General features: G+C 52.0%; 8 protein-coding genes across 8 annotated transcripts; 5 read left to right on the top strand and 3 right to left on the bottom strand.

Annotated features, from left to right (window-relative positions):
* Positions 1-227: 227 nt before the first annotated feature.
* On the top strand, positions 228-2,768 carry HO133_009586 (uncharacterized protein; the record flags this gene model as incomplete). The annotated part of the gene is made up of 1 exon (XM_037300447.1): positions 228-2,768. The coding sequence occupies one exon, from the start codon at positions 228-230 to the stop codon at positions 2,766-2,768; it is 2,541 nt and encodes an 846-aa protein (XP_037154295.1).
* Positions 2,769-3,813: 1,045 nt separating this feature from the next.
* Positions 3,814-4,937, top strand: HO133_009585 (uncharacterized protein; the record flags this gene model as incomplete). Its single annotated transcript, XM_037300446.1, has 2 exons — positions 3,814-4,439; positions 4,487-4,937. 2 exons carry the CDS (start codon positions 3,814-3,816, stop codon positions 4,935-4,937), a joined length of 1,077 nt encoding a protein of 358 aa, XP_037154294.1.
* Positions 4,938-5,455: 518 nt separating this feature from the next.
* Positions 5,456-6,827, top strand: HO133_009584 (uncharacterized protein; the record flags this gene model as incomplete). Its single annotated transcript, XM_037300445.1, has 2 exons — positions 5,456-5,803; positions 6,360-6,827. 2 exons carry the CDS (start codon positions 5,456-5,458, stop codon positions 6,825-6,827), a joined length of 816 nt encoding a protein of 271 aa, XP_037154293.1.
* A 639-nt stretch (positions 6,828-7,466) lies between these two features.
* On the top strand, positions 7,467-7,833 carry HO133_009583 (uncharacterized protein; the record flags this gene model as incomplete). Its single annotated transcript, XM_037300444.1, has 2 exons — positions 7,467-7,568; positions 7,648-7,833. The coding sequence occupies 2 exons, from the start codon at positions 7,467-7,469 to the stop codon at positions 7,831-7,833; spliced, it is 288 nt and encodes a 95-aa protein (XP_037154292.1).
* Positions 7,834-8,770: 937 nt separating this feature from the next.
* On the bottom strand, positions 8,771-9,102 carry HO133_009582 (uncharacterized protein; the record flags this gene model as incomplete). The annotated part of the gene is made up of 2 exons (XM_037300443.1): positions 8,771-8,946; positions 9,021-9,102. 2 exons carry the CDS (start codon positions 9,100-9,102, stop codon positions 8,771-8,773), a joined length of 258 nt encoding a protein of 85 aa, XP_037154291.1.
* A 2,106-nt stretch (positions 9,103-11,208) lies between these two features.
* Positions 11,209-12,526, top strand: HO133_009581 (uncharacterized protein; the record flags this gene model as incomplete). The annotated part of the gene is made up of 3 exons (XM_037300442.1): positions 11,209-11,352; positions 11,421-12,346; positions 12,400-12,526. The coding sequence occupies 3 exons, from the start codon at positions 11,209-11,211 to the stop codon at positions 12,524-12,526; spliced, it is 1,197 nt and encodes a 398-aa protein (XP_037154290.1).
* Positions 12,527-12,838: 312 nt separating this feature from the next.
* HO133_009580 (uncharacterized protein) lies at positions 12,839-13,186 on the bottom strand (the record flags this gene model as incomplete). Its single annotated transcript, XM_037300441.1, has 2 exons — positions 12,839-12,861; positions 12,898-13,186. The coding sequence occupies 2 exons, from the start codon at positions 13,184-13,186 to the stop codon at positions 12,839-12,841; spliced, it is 312 nt and encodes a 103-aa protein (XP_037154289.1).
* Positions 13,187-14,232: 1,046 nt separating this feature from the next.
* Positions 14,233-15,088, bottom strand: HO133_009579 (uncharacterized protein; the record flags this gene model as incomplete). Its single annotated transcript, XM_037300440.1, has 3 exons — positions 14,233-14,583; positions 14,618-14,890; positions 14,945-15,088. 3 exons carry the CDS (start codon positions 15,086-15,088, stop codon positions 14,233-14,235), a joined length of 768 nt encoding a protein of 255 aa, XP_037154288.1.
* Positions 15,089-15,100: the final 12 nt, after the last annotated feature.

The following is a 15,100-nucleotide window of genomic DNA, read 5'->3' as shown; positions in this document are numbered from 1 at the left end:
ACGTTCTGAAGAGCAAGATCTTCATGACGAAGAGCTGCAGGTGTCCAGCGTTTCCCCTGACTGTGATTGGTTGACGCTGTCACGAGGTTCAAGACCCTGCATGTACATCCTCTAGTCATTCAACACACCGACTCTTAGCCGTTTTGTCCTCTCCCTCGACTTGCTTCCATCATTTTTCATTGCCAGACGCCGGTCTGCAGCAGCTTAAGCTATAAATTACTTCTACCATGAGGAAAAAGGTGTGCAAGTTTTTCGCTCTGGGTACTTGTACCCGTGGGCAGGCCTGCACATACAGTCATGAGGTCGCCTCTTCTGGCAGTCTTCGACCAGGAGCGGCGCCCTTTGTACTTTCGCCACCTTTTACCGCTTCGCCGATCTCGCCTGCTGAGACCAATGGGATTCCGTGCCGCTTCCATTTGCTTGGGCGTTGTAACAAGGGCATTGAGTGTCTTTACGAACACTCGAAAGAAAACATATTGACCTCGAGTGACAAACAAAAGGCGCAACCCGAAGCCATTAATGCGCCACCCGAGCCGATTCACGTTCGAGACACGAAGATTGAGAATTCCGCCATCGCTGCGGCTGAACAGTCTTCGCGGGAATTCGAAGCACGCAATCTACAAGGTGCATCCGCCATGTTCGGTCCCGGAGCCCAGATTCATGAGTTGGAGTTTCCATCAGAATTTTCCGCTGTCCAGGTGACTTCTCTGCAGCCGGGTTGTGACGCAGAATTTTTTCAAGGCTTCATGGCTGCGCTTGGAGAGACTGTCCCTCCCTCATGCATACGTGTAAAGACTGTGACCAAACCTCCTTCGACTGTTGCCAGTGTTAGACTCAAGGACCCAGGATTTGCACAGAGACTGAAAATGAAGGCCGACGGCGGTGTCGAGGAAAATCGTACCTCTGAAATCTCTGTCAGTATACTGCAGGTTGGGATCAAATCTGAGTCATCCGCGAACCGGCTCCAGATGAGCACTGTAAGCTGCACCTGGTACAAGCCTTCGCGAACCGCTTGGCTGCACTACAACAACACCGGCAAAGCTAGAGCTGCTGAAAATTTCGTTGCGGGCAGAGATTTTAGAATTGCAGGACGCAAGATCCAGGCCACTCTCCAAATCCCCGAACATAACTTTCGACATCGTGAAACTACCATTATCTCTGTGCAACTTGGAAATCTAGACGCCTCCACGTCACAGCCTATGATCGAACGACACATACCCGGCCATCTTACACCGGTGAACGTGGTCATGGGCAAAGTTTCGTATTCGACGTCATCACACGAAGCTGAAGATTCTGTCAAAGCTCTACTCAATAGTGTCGGCCCTTTGGCGGCCTGGGAGCCTACTTCTATCATGAGCGCTACGCAGGTAAAAGCGATCGCACGTTTCCAGACAGCAGAACATGCGCGGAAAGCTGTCAATCAATTGAGTGGGCAGAAAATGCCCCAACTGGCCAATTCCAGACTCTTCATTCATCCCCTGATATCTGTCAGATTCAATGTCCCAAAAGCTATGTGCAGTGCGATTCGAGGAGACGTTGACCACCTCAAATCTCAAATCTGGGACGCTGGACATGTGCATATCAAAGCCTATCTGCCCGTAGACCCCACGCAGAAGCTCATAGCGCTTCGATTGTACGGAGGGGATGCAAAGGCCGTTGCAAAAGCAAAGACTGCCTTCGAGAAGATTCTGGCTGGTGATGTGGCAATGAATGGAGATTTCGGGATATGGGATGACCTTTTTACCCAGCCTGGGGGCCTGGCGTACCTCAGAGAATTGAGTCACACCCATCAAGGGTATATCTACAGGGACATGAGGAAGCATCGTCTTTCTCTTTACGGATCGGCTGGCAGCAAAGAACATATCCGAAGCGCGCTGATTGAAAAGCTGAATAACCTCACGGAGATGACCCACTACATTTCGTTGAGCGCCGAAGACCTCAAGAAAGCGCTGCACGGGGGTTTTCGCCGCATTGTAGCGACACTCGGCAAGCAAAAGGCCAGTCTTGATATCCGGCAACGACCGCAGATCATTACTATCACTGGCTCGGCTCGTGATTTGGAGACAGCACGGGCGCTCCTCGACCCAGACGTCGCGAGTGATCTCGAGGATTTGGCCTTTGACAAGGATATCGACCAGTCTGACTGTGCGGTATGTTGGACGGAAGCAGAAGATGCCTATCGTACGCCCTGCGGCCATGTCTACTGTGGAACCTGCTTTGCCAGTCAGTGTTCCTCAGCTGGCGCGGGAGACCTGCCAGTGCGCTGTTTCGGTGATTCGGGAAACTGTTTACGAGTGTTCGAGATGCCCGAAATCAAGAACGCACTACCCGCCGAAGCTTTCGAACAATTGCTCGAAGACTCATTCACCACACACGTACGGACCAATCCCCAAAGCTTCCAATACTGTCCCACCCCGGACTGCCAACAGATCTACCGCATCTCCCCCGACGGCGTCACCTTCACCTGTCCCGCCTGCCTGACCCCCATCTGCACCACCTGTCAGATCACCAGTCATGACGGTCTGACGTGTGAAGCCTACAAGCGCATCGGGACGGAAGGGAACGAGGAGTTTCGGATTTGGAAGCGGGAGAACGACGTCAAGGATTGTCCCGTGTGCAAAGTGCCGATCGAGAAATCCTACGGCTGCAATCATATGGAATGCAGGAATTGCAAAACGCATATCTGTTGGGTTTGTTTGGAGACGTTTGACCAGGGGGTGAAATGCTACGCGCATATGCAGGAGGTGCATGGGACTCTTTATGAGTAGTGAGCTCACTGTATAAACAAGAATCCACCTATTCCGACACGGTCTCCTAAGTCATTCAGGCTATATCAGATGCGCTGCTTCCACCCCCCCCCAACCCCGCCCCCCGCGTTTTCGACACCATCATCTGAGTAAACCTGTGAATTCTACTTTCGAAAAGCCCTCGAGCGTCTAACTATGCCACGGCTCAAGGGTGAAGCAGGGACGCCAGGGGCTCTCGATCTCGTGCTGGGGTCCGAGACGACGGGTGTGAGCGGCTTGTGGAACCGGCGAGGAGAGAATGAGCTTGGAGGATACAGCAGCCCTTTATCGAGCAGAATCTCGTTTCGCCGGACCAGCTGCTCGCCACGCAGCTCTGGCCTCGTAGAATTTGCGGCTCCTTACCCAATTAAAGCACTACAGCCAGCCGGCCGTTAAGCCCGCTGGGACACAAACACAGCTTCCCCATCCCGAAGACAATCCCTTTGCCTTCTTGACTCAACGCTGTCTCGCCCCATGATGGTATGAACGGGGGCATGAGCGATTTGAGTATAGAATAGGGGACAGTCTCGTTCTCTTCTCTCCATTGCGATTATTCTATTTGTGAAACTGATCCTTTTTTTAGTCACCATCTGTGTTATATAGCGTATGCACTCGGTCGTCGTTCATAGTCTTGGGTGAGGGGTCAGTCGTAACACAGAAGCCGACAGTGGAAAGTGTTATGGAGGAGGCTTGGCGAGCGGGGAAGTAGTGTCGTGATACATTCATTCCGTCAAAAATGGCTACGATTGGCTGGAGATGGCGGTATGTTCGCCGTCACTTTGGACAGCGATCACCCACCTTTGCAGTCCTATTAGCTCTCAATCCTCAGCTGTCGCTTTCCGTGCTTGCGTTTGACACATAGCATTTTTCATTATACATATACGTCTTTGTCCTTGATAATTTCTGCCTATACGCCTCGGCTACCATAAACTAGTTCCTTGGGGTCTGGATGGATGTGTCACTTGCCATCACCTTCCACTGCAATACCTTCCAAACCTCTTCCAAACCTCAATCAACCCCATCCCCGATGACCCTATCACCCTCGAAGATCGACCTCAATACTCGAATGCCACAAAACCTCCCGTCCGCATCGTTGAACAGCACCACAACACCAAGACCAGCAATGACTTCCGACATCTCAGAGGGCCAGGTGGAGTCCCGCATCCTCAGAGGAGTCCTCGTCGATTTCGGGCCCGGAGCGAGCGTCCTGAGCATCAAGCACCCCTCCGACTACAGCGCGATCCTACTTTCCTGCAACGTGCCAAACCGCACCGCCGGCGATCTCGCGATATACATGTTTGCTTTCTTCCGAGAACCGGTGGGCTTGTCGTGCGTACACGTCACCACCGGCCCAGACGCGGGTCCCGTCGTCGCGCACGTTCAGGTCAAGGATCCGGGTTTCGCTGCACGCATCGGGCGCAAGTTTGAGAGGTATTCGAAGTGTCTCCCGCGAACCAAGATCGATGTGAGACTAGCCCCCGTTGAGATCAAGTACGAAGCGTCTGCCAATCCGCTGTGTATGACGGATATCAAACGCCACCTTCTGCGAGACCACCTGGCGAGGTTGAGAGTCGAGGAGGATCCTGCAGTGCCCGAGTGTGCCGTCTGTCTGACCGAGGCCGAAGACGCCTACGTTACCGCTTGCGGCCATCGGTACTGTCGAGCCTGTTTCGCTGTCCAATGCGTTTCCGCCCGCAAAGAAGGAATCCCGATTCGGTGTCTCGGCAATTCAGGAAAGTGTTCACGGACCTTCCTGCTTCCCGAACTCAAACTCGCTCTCCAGTCCGAAACTTTCGAACGACTCCTCGAAAAGTCCTTCGCAATCTACCTCCAAACGATCGAAACGATCCAAGAATGCCCGGCTTTTTCATGCAACCAAACCTATCGCACTTCCACCGACGGCTCCGTGATAACTTGCTTCAAGTGCGCCACGCCCATCTGCACGACCTGCCGGGCCCCTTCCCACAGCGGCACGACCTGCCTGATGTACCAGCGCGTGGGGACGGCGGAATTCCGGACCTGGAATCTCAACCCGGATATCAGGAAGTGCCCGCGGTGCAGGAATCTGATCGAGAAGACCGGCGGCTGCGAAAGGGTGGATTGTATCTGCGGGGCCGGGTTGTGCTGGAAATGCATGGAGCTGTGGGATGAGAATGGGCAGTGTCGCTGCCTTCGGGCTGTGTGGGGTGCGGGAAAACTGAAAAGAGAGGATGGGTCGAGGGAGGAGTCGCCTGGGAAGGTGGAAAAGGGGGTTAGTCAAACTCGAAAAGATTCGAATATCAGTGATGAATGAACGGGAAGGGCTTACTGGTTTCGCTCATTCTCTCAGGCGCATCGAGCTTCAAGTCGACGTAGGAGATGGGAGATCTAGTCTGAGGAGCCTACCTACGTTTAGACGGGAACCACGTGACCGGTATTCCACGTCGAAGAGCTTCGGACTCTATCCCGGACGATCCCAAAGGAAATTTTCGCTTAGGGCCACCCCCCTCCTGAACCTTCACGACACGGATCCAAAAAGGGGGCATTCAAGCCTTTCCGTGCGCAGGCGTGGTCAACCTCAGCTTCGCAATCTCAACACACCCACGAGCTACAGCAGACCAATGAAGAGAAACCCTCGCGGAAACCAAGGGAACTGAGACCCGGAGATCATTACGCTGGTCTTCCCCACTATGTTACAGCGTTGCGCTGAAACCAGGGCTGGTCTCTTGCCGAGCTCGAGTCTCGGCCAGGACCGACTCGCGACGGTGGATCGCCGAAGTTGGCCTTTCCATGGCAGCGTATACCATCGGTCGACCGATCGGTATCTTATATGTGGCCGGGACGGAGCGATGAGGATGTCGGTCGTCTGTATCGACGTGTCTATCCGGTCCGAGAGCAGCCGATCGACCTGGGAGACGTGGCGTCGGAAGATTGAGAGCGAGCTTCTGGGAGGGATGGAGCCGGCAACGGTGAAGTTTTCTTTCATCCTGGGTGGCATGTTCGTGGCGATTCTGACTCTTGGACGTCGACGGGTGGGAGTGATACGGTAATCGCTTTTGCACTCTGCGTCACATAGCCTACTATTGTAGATCCCCAGTCTTTTGGCGTAACAGAATATGTCTATATCGTTGCTTCCTTTCAAGGCGCCCGATGGTCCGGAATACCCGGTCTAGAGGGTTGAATTGAAGGTAGGTATACACATGGTCCGTAAGGTAGTCTGTCCAGATACTGAACCGGTCCGGATCAGTTTAGACCCATCCAGACCGGTAGTCTAGAAAGCTGATATGAAAGTGGTGGGTACTCTACGCCGCTTGGAAGAGCTCAGCGGATATTCTCTTACCGAGAACCTGACTTGGATCTTCATCTTCACTTGAAACGCTCTATAAAAACGTAGATGAGTAACAACATTAAGAGGAGATTTGAAATCGTAAATTAGTAGTTCAGACCGGTCCTGTCACACACCTGAGCCGCTCTAGGACCATTAATGAAATGATCAAGCCGGTCTAGACTACTGGTTGAGTAGACCGGTCCGGAGCAGTAGTCCGCTAAACGGCCCTAGACCATCGGCCTGAGTCTGAAGTTCATTGCGGCAAGATTATCCAGAGAGAAAGAATAACGGTCCACCCACCTCAAAACACCAGAGAAGATCTCTTGGACGGACAAACCTCGGCCGGAAAGACTCTCCAGGAGCTCTCACCAGGTTACAAATGTGCCTTCCCCTCGTCTCACGAGCGCTGCTCATTAGAATTGGACGATATATACTCGCTCACGGACCCGAGCACGAGAGAGGAGTTGCAGGCGGATGTGGGCTTTTTGCTGAGTGTAATCCATGATGAGACCAAACGCCTCAACGGCGACGCAAGCCGCATTGTCTTAACGGGTATCGGCCAAGTGTGCGCGACGGGTTCAATCACCATGCTGAAGGGGCAGTGCAAGCTAGGCGGCCTGGAGCGGGTGGATGCCTTTCCGGGCGCAGATCGAAGAGATCGGTACGAAAGCATCGATGCAGCCTGCCATGCGGGCGGGGTTGGAGGGATTGTCCGAGTGGACGATCGGTTTTGAAGACGGCCCGACGTCTCATGTGTGGGCTGACCCGTTTGTGGATGCGTCTGTGTTGCTCTGCCGTTCGGTGGAGGATGAGGTGGTTGGATAGCGGCAGGCTTGCGCTGCGCTGAAGGGGTCGGGACGGGAGGTTGAGTGGAAGGAGTATCGGGATGGGCGATGTTGGATCAGCGAACCGCAGGGTCAGGATGACATTGTCGCTTTTCTAGCGCGAGAAGCTTCAGAGCGGTAGTGGTGGAAAGGGGAGAGGAAGAGATCGGCTCGCCGTCTTTTCTGGTAGGTGGTAAAAATCTGATCTGGAAAGTGCGCTCTTCGCAGAATCCAAATGCAAACAAAGAATTCGCGGCACGTGTGTGAAGTTTTCCAAGATTTGGCAACTGCAGATTGGAGTGTTAGCAGCTGGCACCAGATACAGATCTCGGCCAGCGCATCCTGATTCAGTAGGTCAGATCGATCTCATCGACTTCCGTTTCAGTTGCCCGGTTTCACTGCCACGTGCACTCATCAGGTGATATCTGCGTTTGCGATCAGAGAAGCTCTTCAAACATCATCGTCTACTCCCTGCTCAAACGTGAATGCCTCATGGTCTAAAAACTTCCTCTGATCATCAAACCGAACCAAAACCTTTCTTCACCCACCATGCCCTTATCCCCCGAACCCTTCCCCGTCACAATCCCATCACAGCGCTCGGCCAAAGACCCAGATCTCATCTCCAGCCTCCGCCAAACCATCTCCGCACTCGTGAGTAGCCCCCCCCTTCCCCTATTTCCAATATCCGGCTCCGCCCCAACCCACTAAACCCCCCCTTCTCTCCTCCCAGGCGAACCAACCCCAACGCCCCATCGCGCAACACGACGTCGAAATCGCCATCGTCGCCGCCTTCATCTACAACCTCCTCCGCAGAGGCGGCGATGAGAACGACTTGGCGCTTTTGATCACGGATCTGAACCAGGTGGGGGAAGAGATTGAGGGGAAGTTGAGGGCGATTAGGGGTGGGTTGGGGTGAGGTGAGTTATCCTGGAGGGGGAGAGGGGGGCTTGGTAGGAGTGGTGGTGGTGGGTGGGATGGAGATGGGGAAGGGGAAAGGGGAGGGTTAGGGGATGGTGGTTTTGCTAAGGCTGGGATGAGCGGAAAATATATCAGGGCTTTCTGAAGTGTAAAGATTAATTGGCCGCGAGGGTTTGGCGAGTCATATGATAAAATGCGGGTTACTTGCTGCATGAATTTGGTGCTGCCGGGGTTCGAATATTTCGTCAGGGGAAGAACGAGCTTTTTGTGTAGATAAGCGAACATTATTTTACATTGGAACATGGCCCCCTGCAAGATATTCGTGCACAAGACTTCTGAAGCGCGTATGTTGTACAACTTATTTCCCTGCGATTTACAGCATGAATGCCTAGCAGGTAGCGCGTATTTTGTTACCGAAACCCACTGTTGACCAACCCCGTGTCAAGCACCCCACGAGTCGCGGGCCATACTACCTACCGCAAAACGTCGCGAGTCTCAAATTTTCCTTGTCCCACACGTGTCGAGCACTTACCTGCCGTACAGTTCAGTTCAGTTCTTATAAAAGGCTTTGCTCAACCAGCCGTCACCACAGGTCACAGTTGGGCACTGTTCAGTTCATGCTTCATAGGTTTTGAATCACCATCTCCAAGAAAGTCATTACTATACTAGCTCGTCTTAAAAGGTGGTGGTGACATGCACAAAACCGTCCCATCACCACAAATCTCAAGACCGAGCACGAAGAAGAAATGTACCAAGGCCACATCAACCCCACCTCTGTCGTCAAAGGAAAGGTGTCGTGTCTGATGGATACGACGCAGCGGTCAACCACGCAGAGAACTCGAGTATCCCTCAACCGGCCCGGCTCGCACGACATCTCGCGCTGTTGGGAGTTCCGAGCAGATTGGGCCATTCCTCAGCCAAAATCGCTAAACCCCCTACCCTTCATCGAACCTCCATGTTGCACCGGCGGCGGAACCGGAGCCAATCTCGAAGCTGCAGTCATTGACGGCTTTGTACTGTCGGGGCCAGAACGGTATCAAGCTCCGACGTCCGTTGGTGCAAGCCTCGGTATCGGGCTGCTGCGCAGCATCCAAAATGGCGCTTACCCCCCCTGGGTGAGGTTAGTAATTGCTCCGAAATGACAGGTTGATTCAGGGTTGGTCAAAAGAGGAGAACGAGATTTACCCTGACGTTTGACAAGGGGAGCTGCGAAGGCAGGTGAGATAAGGAGGAGGAGGAGGGCGGACATGAGAGTTGTGGCGCGCATTATCGTAGATCTTGGAATGATGGGTTTGAGGGCAGGTTTCAAATGATGAGGGCTTCTGGGAGACTAGTAGCTCTGTTGGGGAGGGCGTGTCAAAGTTGGGCATGCCGTGATGTTTTATAGAGAAAACCAGAATTAGAGCTAAGTGCGCCATTTCATCTCATTGGCGGAATGTTTACGTGGATGGTGCAATAGTTAAACCGAGAGTTATTCGAACAATGAATAATAAGTCGGGCGGCAAGAACGAGAAGAGGGGGCGATGCAGGTACACAGTAGCTGATATCCAAAGGATATCTCAGGAGGCTGATCTGCCGGCTCGGGAACGATGTTTGAGTGGGGTGAGTAGTTCTAGTCTATTCCTTTCAAGAATCGATCAGTCATTGGCATCGATTTGAAACGCACTAAACGCTTTCTCCGATGCACGGCGTTATTGCCAAGAGCGTGCCGTGTTTGGTGTATGCGGCACGTTGAACGATCGTGCAGAGGGTTTTGACCACTGCCAAGGCTAATGCATGAAGTAGCACCTTGGCGTTATCACGGAACGTTGTGCAGCAATCGGATCCTCTCGGTATCTACACTTCATATTCTCCTAGGCATGTGTCCCCGTTTTCCATCGGCGCGCGTCATTCGTGCGGTACTGCGGCAATAAATCAGGCTTCTCGGTGAAGAAGATCGGGTTTATCCAACTCAGGAACACGGCAGGAAATGCGTCAGGGACCTTCCATGCGACATTGAGGACCGTCAGAGTCGATGAGAAACAGCACCAAGTTCTTTCGGGGGCGCGGTAATATTTACAGGATCTTGGCATTGAGGCCCTGGGCAAACATGAATAGTAACACGGCAACGAGGGCCGCATGTGCACGACCGATTTCGTATGCGGAATGAATACCAATATAGACCGGTCGACGCTGCACTAATTTTCACACGGTGCGCAAGTGCTATGACAGGGCAGGGCTCGACGTTCGTAGCCAGCGGTAGTGCGCTGTGGCATTTCCAAATCCTCTTGGCAGCAAAGACTTATTGAGCTGGCTGTATGACAAAATGAAACCTGCTCTTGGGGAGATGTATGACTCAAGTTCTCCGATGCACAATGATGCATTGAGCGTTATATTCGACGACATGACGATTAGCAGACCCTCGCCAGGCCGAATTCCATCACTGCGGAGAAAGTGCATACAAGCAACCACCTATCAAAAACTACGGTGGCTTCACTAGATGAGGCCCCCACTCGAGGCTTGCATAGTTCCAACCTTCCAATTGGTTCTTCGGGTGATTTAGAACGATATCGATCACGATGTGGAGAAGGTGGAGTCGCACGAGTTCGATGGTTGTTGAGCTGAGCGCGTATAAGTGGAGCGCCTGTCGGTTATATCCCTAGTCGCTCATCCGTCATTGGCTGAAACAAATCAACGTTTCTGGTGCTTCCGTCGCGTTTCATAATGGCACCATTGAAGACTAAGATCATGCATGGCGAAATGCGGAGGGAAAGAAGCTGCGAGGTTGACGATCTTTGCTGCAGGTCTGCGAAAGCCCGTCCAGCCACAAATCGACTTGGCGTCTTCAAAAGAAATGAAAGAGTAAAAAGGATAATTCTGACCTTGAATAAATTGAGTGCACCAAAAATAAGCGCGGTAAGACTGTGGATCATCGTCATGCGCTGGAGACATACTCGTTCGGAAATCGGACGGGAAGATCCATGGTTCCTAGCCGAAACAGCTCGAACTGGTTGGACCGCGTTTCGCAATTGGTCTCTCAGAGCCTCTCCAGGCTAAGGAGACCCGCATACTCTTGCGCAGGTGAAGCGTAAATTCACAGGAAAATGGTTGCTTCTGCTGGCATTGGCCCTGGTTAAGAGGACGTAATAGAGTTCTATCCAAATTTAGGATGCCACTGCGGGCACCAAAGAAAGAGGGTCCTGTACCATTTAGCCATTTTTCTCCGCATTTTCATTCTTGAGTAGTTACTTCATACCCAAAACTTATCTTGGGATAGACCAAATTCTTTCAACGAGTGCCCAATACCGTTGTTGATTGATTTCAAAAGAATTTGGTAGTTGGTAGTCTCTGATCTGCTTCTGCCTGCAGAAATCGTCGTTAAAAACCTGTCACCATGATACAATCTCCAGGCCAATCAGTTGGTGTGACGACCTTCTTGACCGTGCTGGCCTTGCTAGCTATCGTGCTGCGTTTCTGTGCCAGGCGTTTGAAGAAGGTGGGGCTTGGCTGGGATGATTACACAATTGTGTTAGCCATGGTCAGTCTGTTGTTACGTCCCTGCGTGAATTGACCTCGGTCAGAAGCCAATGAATGACCCCGATGCAGCTTTTCACCATCGCTTCCGCTGTATGCATTTATGTTGGAGCTGCAGACGGAGACCTTGCAAGACACGTCGAACTGGACGCACAAGGCAACGCAGTCTGGACTCATCGCGACGTAGTGTTCTTGGAAATCAACTTTGCGCAGCAGCTGAGTACCACGTTGACTTTCGGCCTGACGAAATTATCGGTGCTGCTGTTCTACAAACGAGTCTTTCGAGGCGATACCTTCAATACGGCGGTGTGGACAATGATCAGTATGATTGGGGTCTGGTCCGTTGCGTTCTTCTTTGCGAACTTACTTCAATGCTATCCAATATGGTATAATTGGGAGGCCTCCGGAGCCCAGGCTAATTCGTGCATTCAAACGAACACGATGTACCTAGCACAGGCGTGGACGGACGTGCTCACTGATATAATCATTCTTTCACTGCCGATCCCTTGCATCTGGGCACTCCAAATGCCGGCAAGGCACAAAATCGGTGTCTCCGCTATCTTCCTTCTTGGGATTCTGACGGTGCTTTCCGGGATTGCAAAGCTCATTGTCTTCTACCACATCATAGCCTTGGCCGACGGAGGAGACTTCGACATAACATGGTACGAGACACCAGCTGTGGTTTGGACGTTTGTGGAGTCGGCTCTTGGTATTGTGGGCGCATGCTTGCCTCTATTGCGACCACTCTTCGCAGGAACGTCCACGAGAGGTTTCATGCGAAATCTGCGCAGCGTTGCCATCCGAACCATCACTGGGGCGGAGGAGCCAAAATCACCGGAAGGCTCTACGACCGCAGTGGGAAGTGGCTCCGGTTCGTCGGGTAAGAAGTCAGGAAAAACAGCCGTGGAGAGTGGTTCGAATTCATTGGGGGTGCAATCTGGTTCAGAGAATACAGACACCTTGAAGTCCTGGGATGAAAAGGATTACGATTATAACTCGTAAGCTTTCCTATCCCTCAATCCGGAGAGCGAGCGCTTACTGACTGCGGTAGTCACTGCGCTCTGAACACTCACGGGCATTTGGACCAGAAGAAGGTGACGGTAGACAAGATTCGTAGCTCTGTTGACATCGGCGAGAGAGGTAGCTCGGGGGAGCGTCATGGAGATGAGAATGTGTGATTGCATACGGGAGCAGAACTATTCGAGGTATCAATTCGAGTGTTGGTTGTTTGAAGGCGCAACCACTGTCGCTCCTTCCCGCATTAGTGAGAGAATAGATGCCAGCTTGATGAAACACTTGTAACGCAACTGCATTGCGGCTCCAACAAGCTCGTGCAGTGTGAATCGGGGTCTGTCCCTTCGGGTCCCATTCTGATTAATTCTAGGGGCCGGCTTTGTTCCGTTTTGGGAATGTGAACCCTTTCACTAGACCAACACCTATTTAATTCTATCATCAGCGCCCTTAGCCTAGATCGAATTTGCGTATTCGTTCTATATGGGCACCATGACGAAGTCTACTTTCTTTGAGTAAGTACAAACAAGGGATCAACATCTCCTTTCCGTCTCGTTCTTGTTCCACAAACCGTAACCCTTTCTCAGAATCGAGAATTCACGAATTTCCTCACTCCGTCGACACAATCCGCCATTCTCATCTACCATGTACCCAACCAAGATCAGCCAACCGCCCAGCGCGTGGTAACGATTAGCTTCTCCATCATTATACGCCTCGTCCTTCAGCAACGTTACGCGCTCCCAGCCGCCGGCCGTGCCAACAGGTAGATTGGGAACAGGAACATCAATCGTATCACCACCCATCTTGGCATGCAACAGCTCCGCCATGTTGGTGTCGTTGTAGGAGAACCAAACCAATCCGAGATCTGCCGGAAACAGGACGAAAGCTTATCGAACAATAAGACTCGGATCCGATTTCCCGATGTGTGTCACCAAATGCCTGTGCGCCCTTGAAGTGGCTTGTTGTAGAGTTCTCTCGGTGTGCTTTTGCAGGGAGCGAAGATGGCTGACCTCAATACGTACCCGCGCGCAAATGACGGCTCTCTCATATTAAGTCGTCTGCTAATTGACCATCTGAGACGCCGAAGAGGGTAAGTGTCAGCGACAAGGTTGATCATGAGGCTTGGGGCAGCGCCAGGGATCACGTGATTTAGTGCAAGAACAGTACTGTATCAAGTATTTCTTCAACACCCGCTTTGTCTTTGCGCAGCAAAGTCTGGAAGAGATAGGTTCTTGTGTCAGTAAGACCTATTGAGGTTATACTAACTGCCCAATATCAGCCGTTCCTTTAACGTGGTCCTCGGCGTCTTTCAATCTATGATACATTAGTTTCGACTTTTCTCGCTCAAAGTCCCCTCCAAAACTGAGGATTTCGTAAAATTTACGCATCATCGTGGCGGCAGTCGTGACTTGAGGTCCAAGGATCACCCAATATAGATGTCAGCTTGAACAGATGATTTGACCTCCAGCGACACATACTCCGGTCACCGCCCCGGCATTGCAGTGTTTATGTTTGGGGTAGCCAGTTATGCACCGATGGGGAAGTCAAGGATTGAATACGCTGCTCGGGGGCTCAGGCACATGATTCAAGAGTCAAATCAGCGAGGGTTGCCCTTGTTGCAGCACAGTATAATATATAACAAGAAGCCTCCGCTTCCCGGCAAGTCCTCCCTCCATCCTGCAATTGATTGACGTTCTCGCAGCACTGTATAATACACGAAAAGAAACCTCCACTTCCCATAACGTCCTCTCCTAACCCTGCAAAGTGTAATTCAGACTCTCCGACGCATAATGCGCAGAAAGCATCCTGTGAGTCTCTCTCCATTGCCCGTGAGAACTGAATGCCTCCACTTCCTTGTCGTCTCATGCCATCATTACCCGAACACAATGTGCTCTTCCGGATCCCAACCCTCGTGCTCTTTGATCTTCGAAGCTACCTTGTCGAGGAATATCTCAGGTAGCTCCATGGCCTGGCTGCTGACTTGCTTGTTCCGAAGAACAAGCCGACTGGCTTTGAGATACGTCTTGCTGAACTGCGTCCACAATTCTGTATCAACGTCCGGCCGTGGATAGTAGGGGTCATTGCCGATGAGAGCGGGAACCAGGTACTTGTCTACGTCATTAGACGTGAGCTCGATGCGACTCGACTTGTCGAAGTCCAGAACCCAGACATTAATCGATCTCTTGTTGAATTCGAGCGGGAGCACATCCACCTCGTGCGGCTTCTCAACAAGGTCGTATGGCCGTCTCGTTCCTAACGGCGTTGCTCGAGCACTTCCTAAGCACGAATTCTGCATCCATGGCGTCGACCTGAGCTTGCCAGTGAATTATTGCTAATGCGATTGCCATCTCGTCTGCGAGCAGTGTCTTGTCCAGGTCAAGTTTCTTTACCATGCTCAACCGCATCGGAAAGTTGCGCAGCGAGTGGTAATCTTCGTTTCCAGTCTCGTTTTCGCCCAGGTAGATGCGGATCAAGCATGCTTCATTTTCTTTGTCATTTCTGGCCTCTTCTCTTATCTCGTCGTCAAAGTACTACTTAATCAAGGCCTCTCGTACAGACTATAGGAGTGGGTGAATCCGATCAACTTGAAAGGCAGCGCCGATTTCTCTGTGCGACGCGGGGAACTTGTTGATGTTCGCTTTCCAGTAAAGATCCGAGCCTGGTGTGCGAAAGAAGTTGCAAGAAGGAGTCTTAGGTATTGTGTTCTCCGGAAACGCATCTTGAATCATGTCTCGGGTATC

The sequence above is a fragment of the Letharia lupina genome (assembly GCF_014066315.1).
Source record: "Letharia lupina isolate WasteWater1 chromosome Unknown contig_7, whole genome shotgun sequence".
NCBI classification, from domain to species: Eukaryota; Fungi; Ascomycota; class Lecanoromycetes; order Lecanorales; family Parmeliaceae; genus Letharia; species Letharia lupina.
This window is presented reverse-complemented; position numbering and strand designations above follow the sequence as displayed.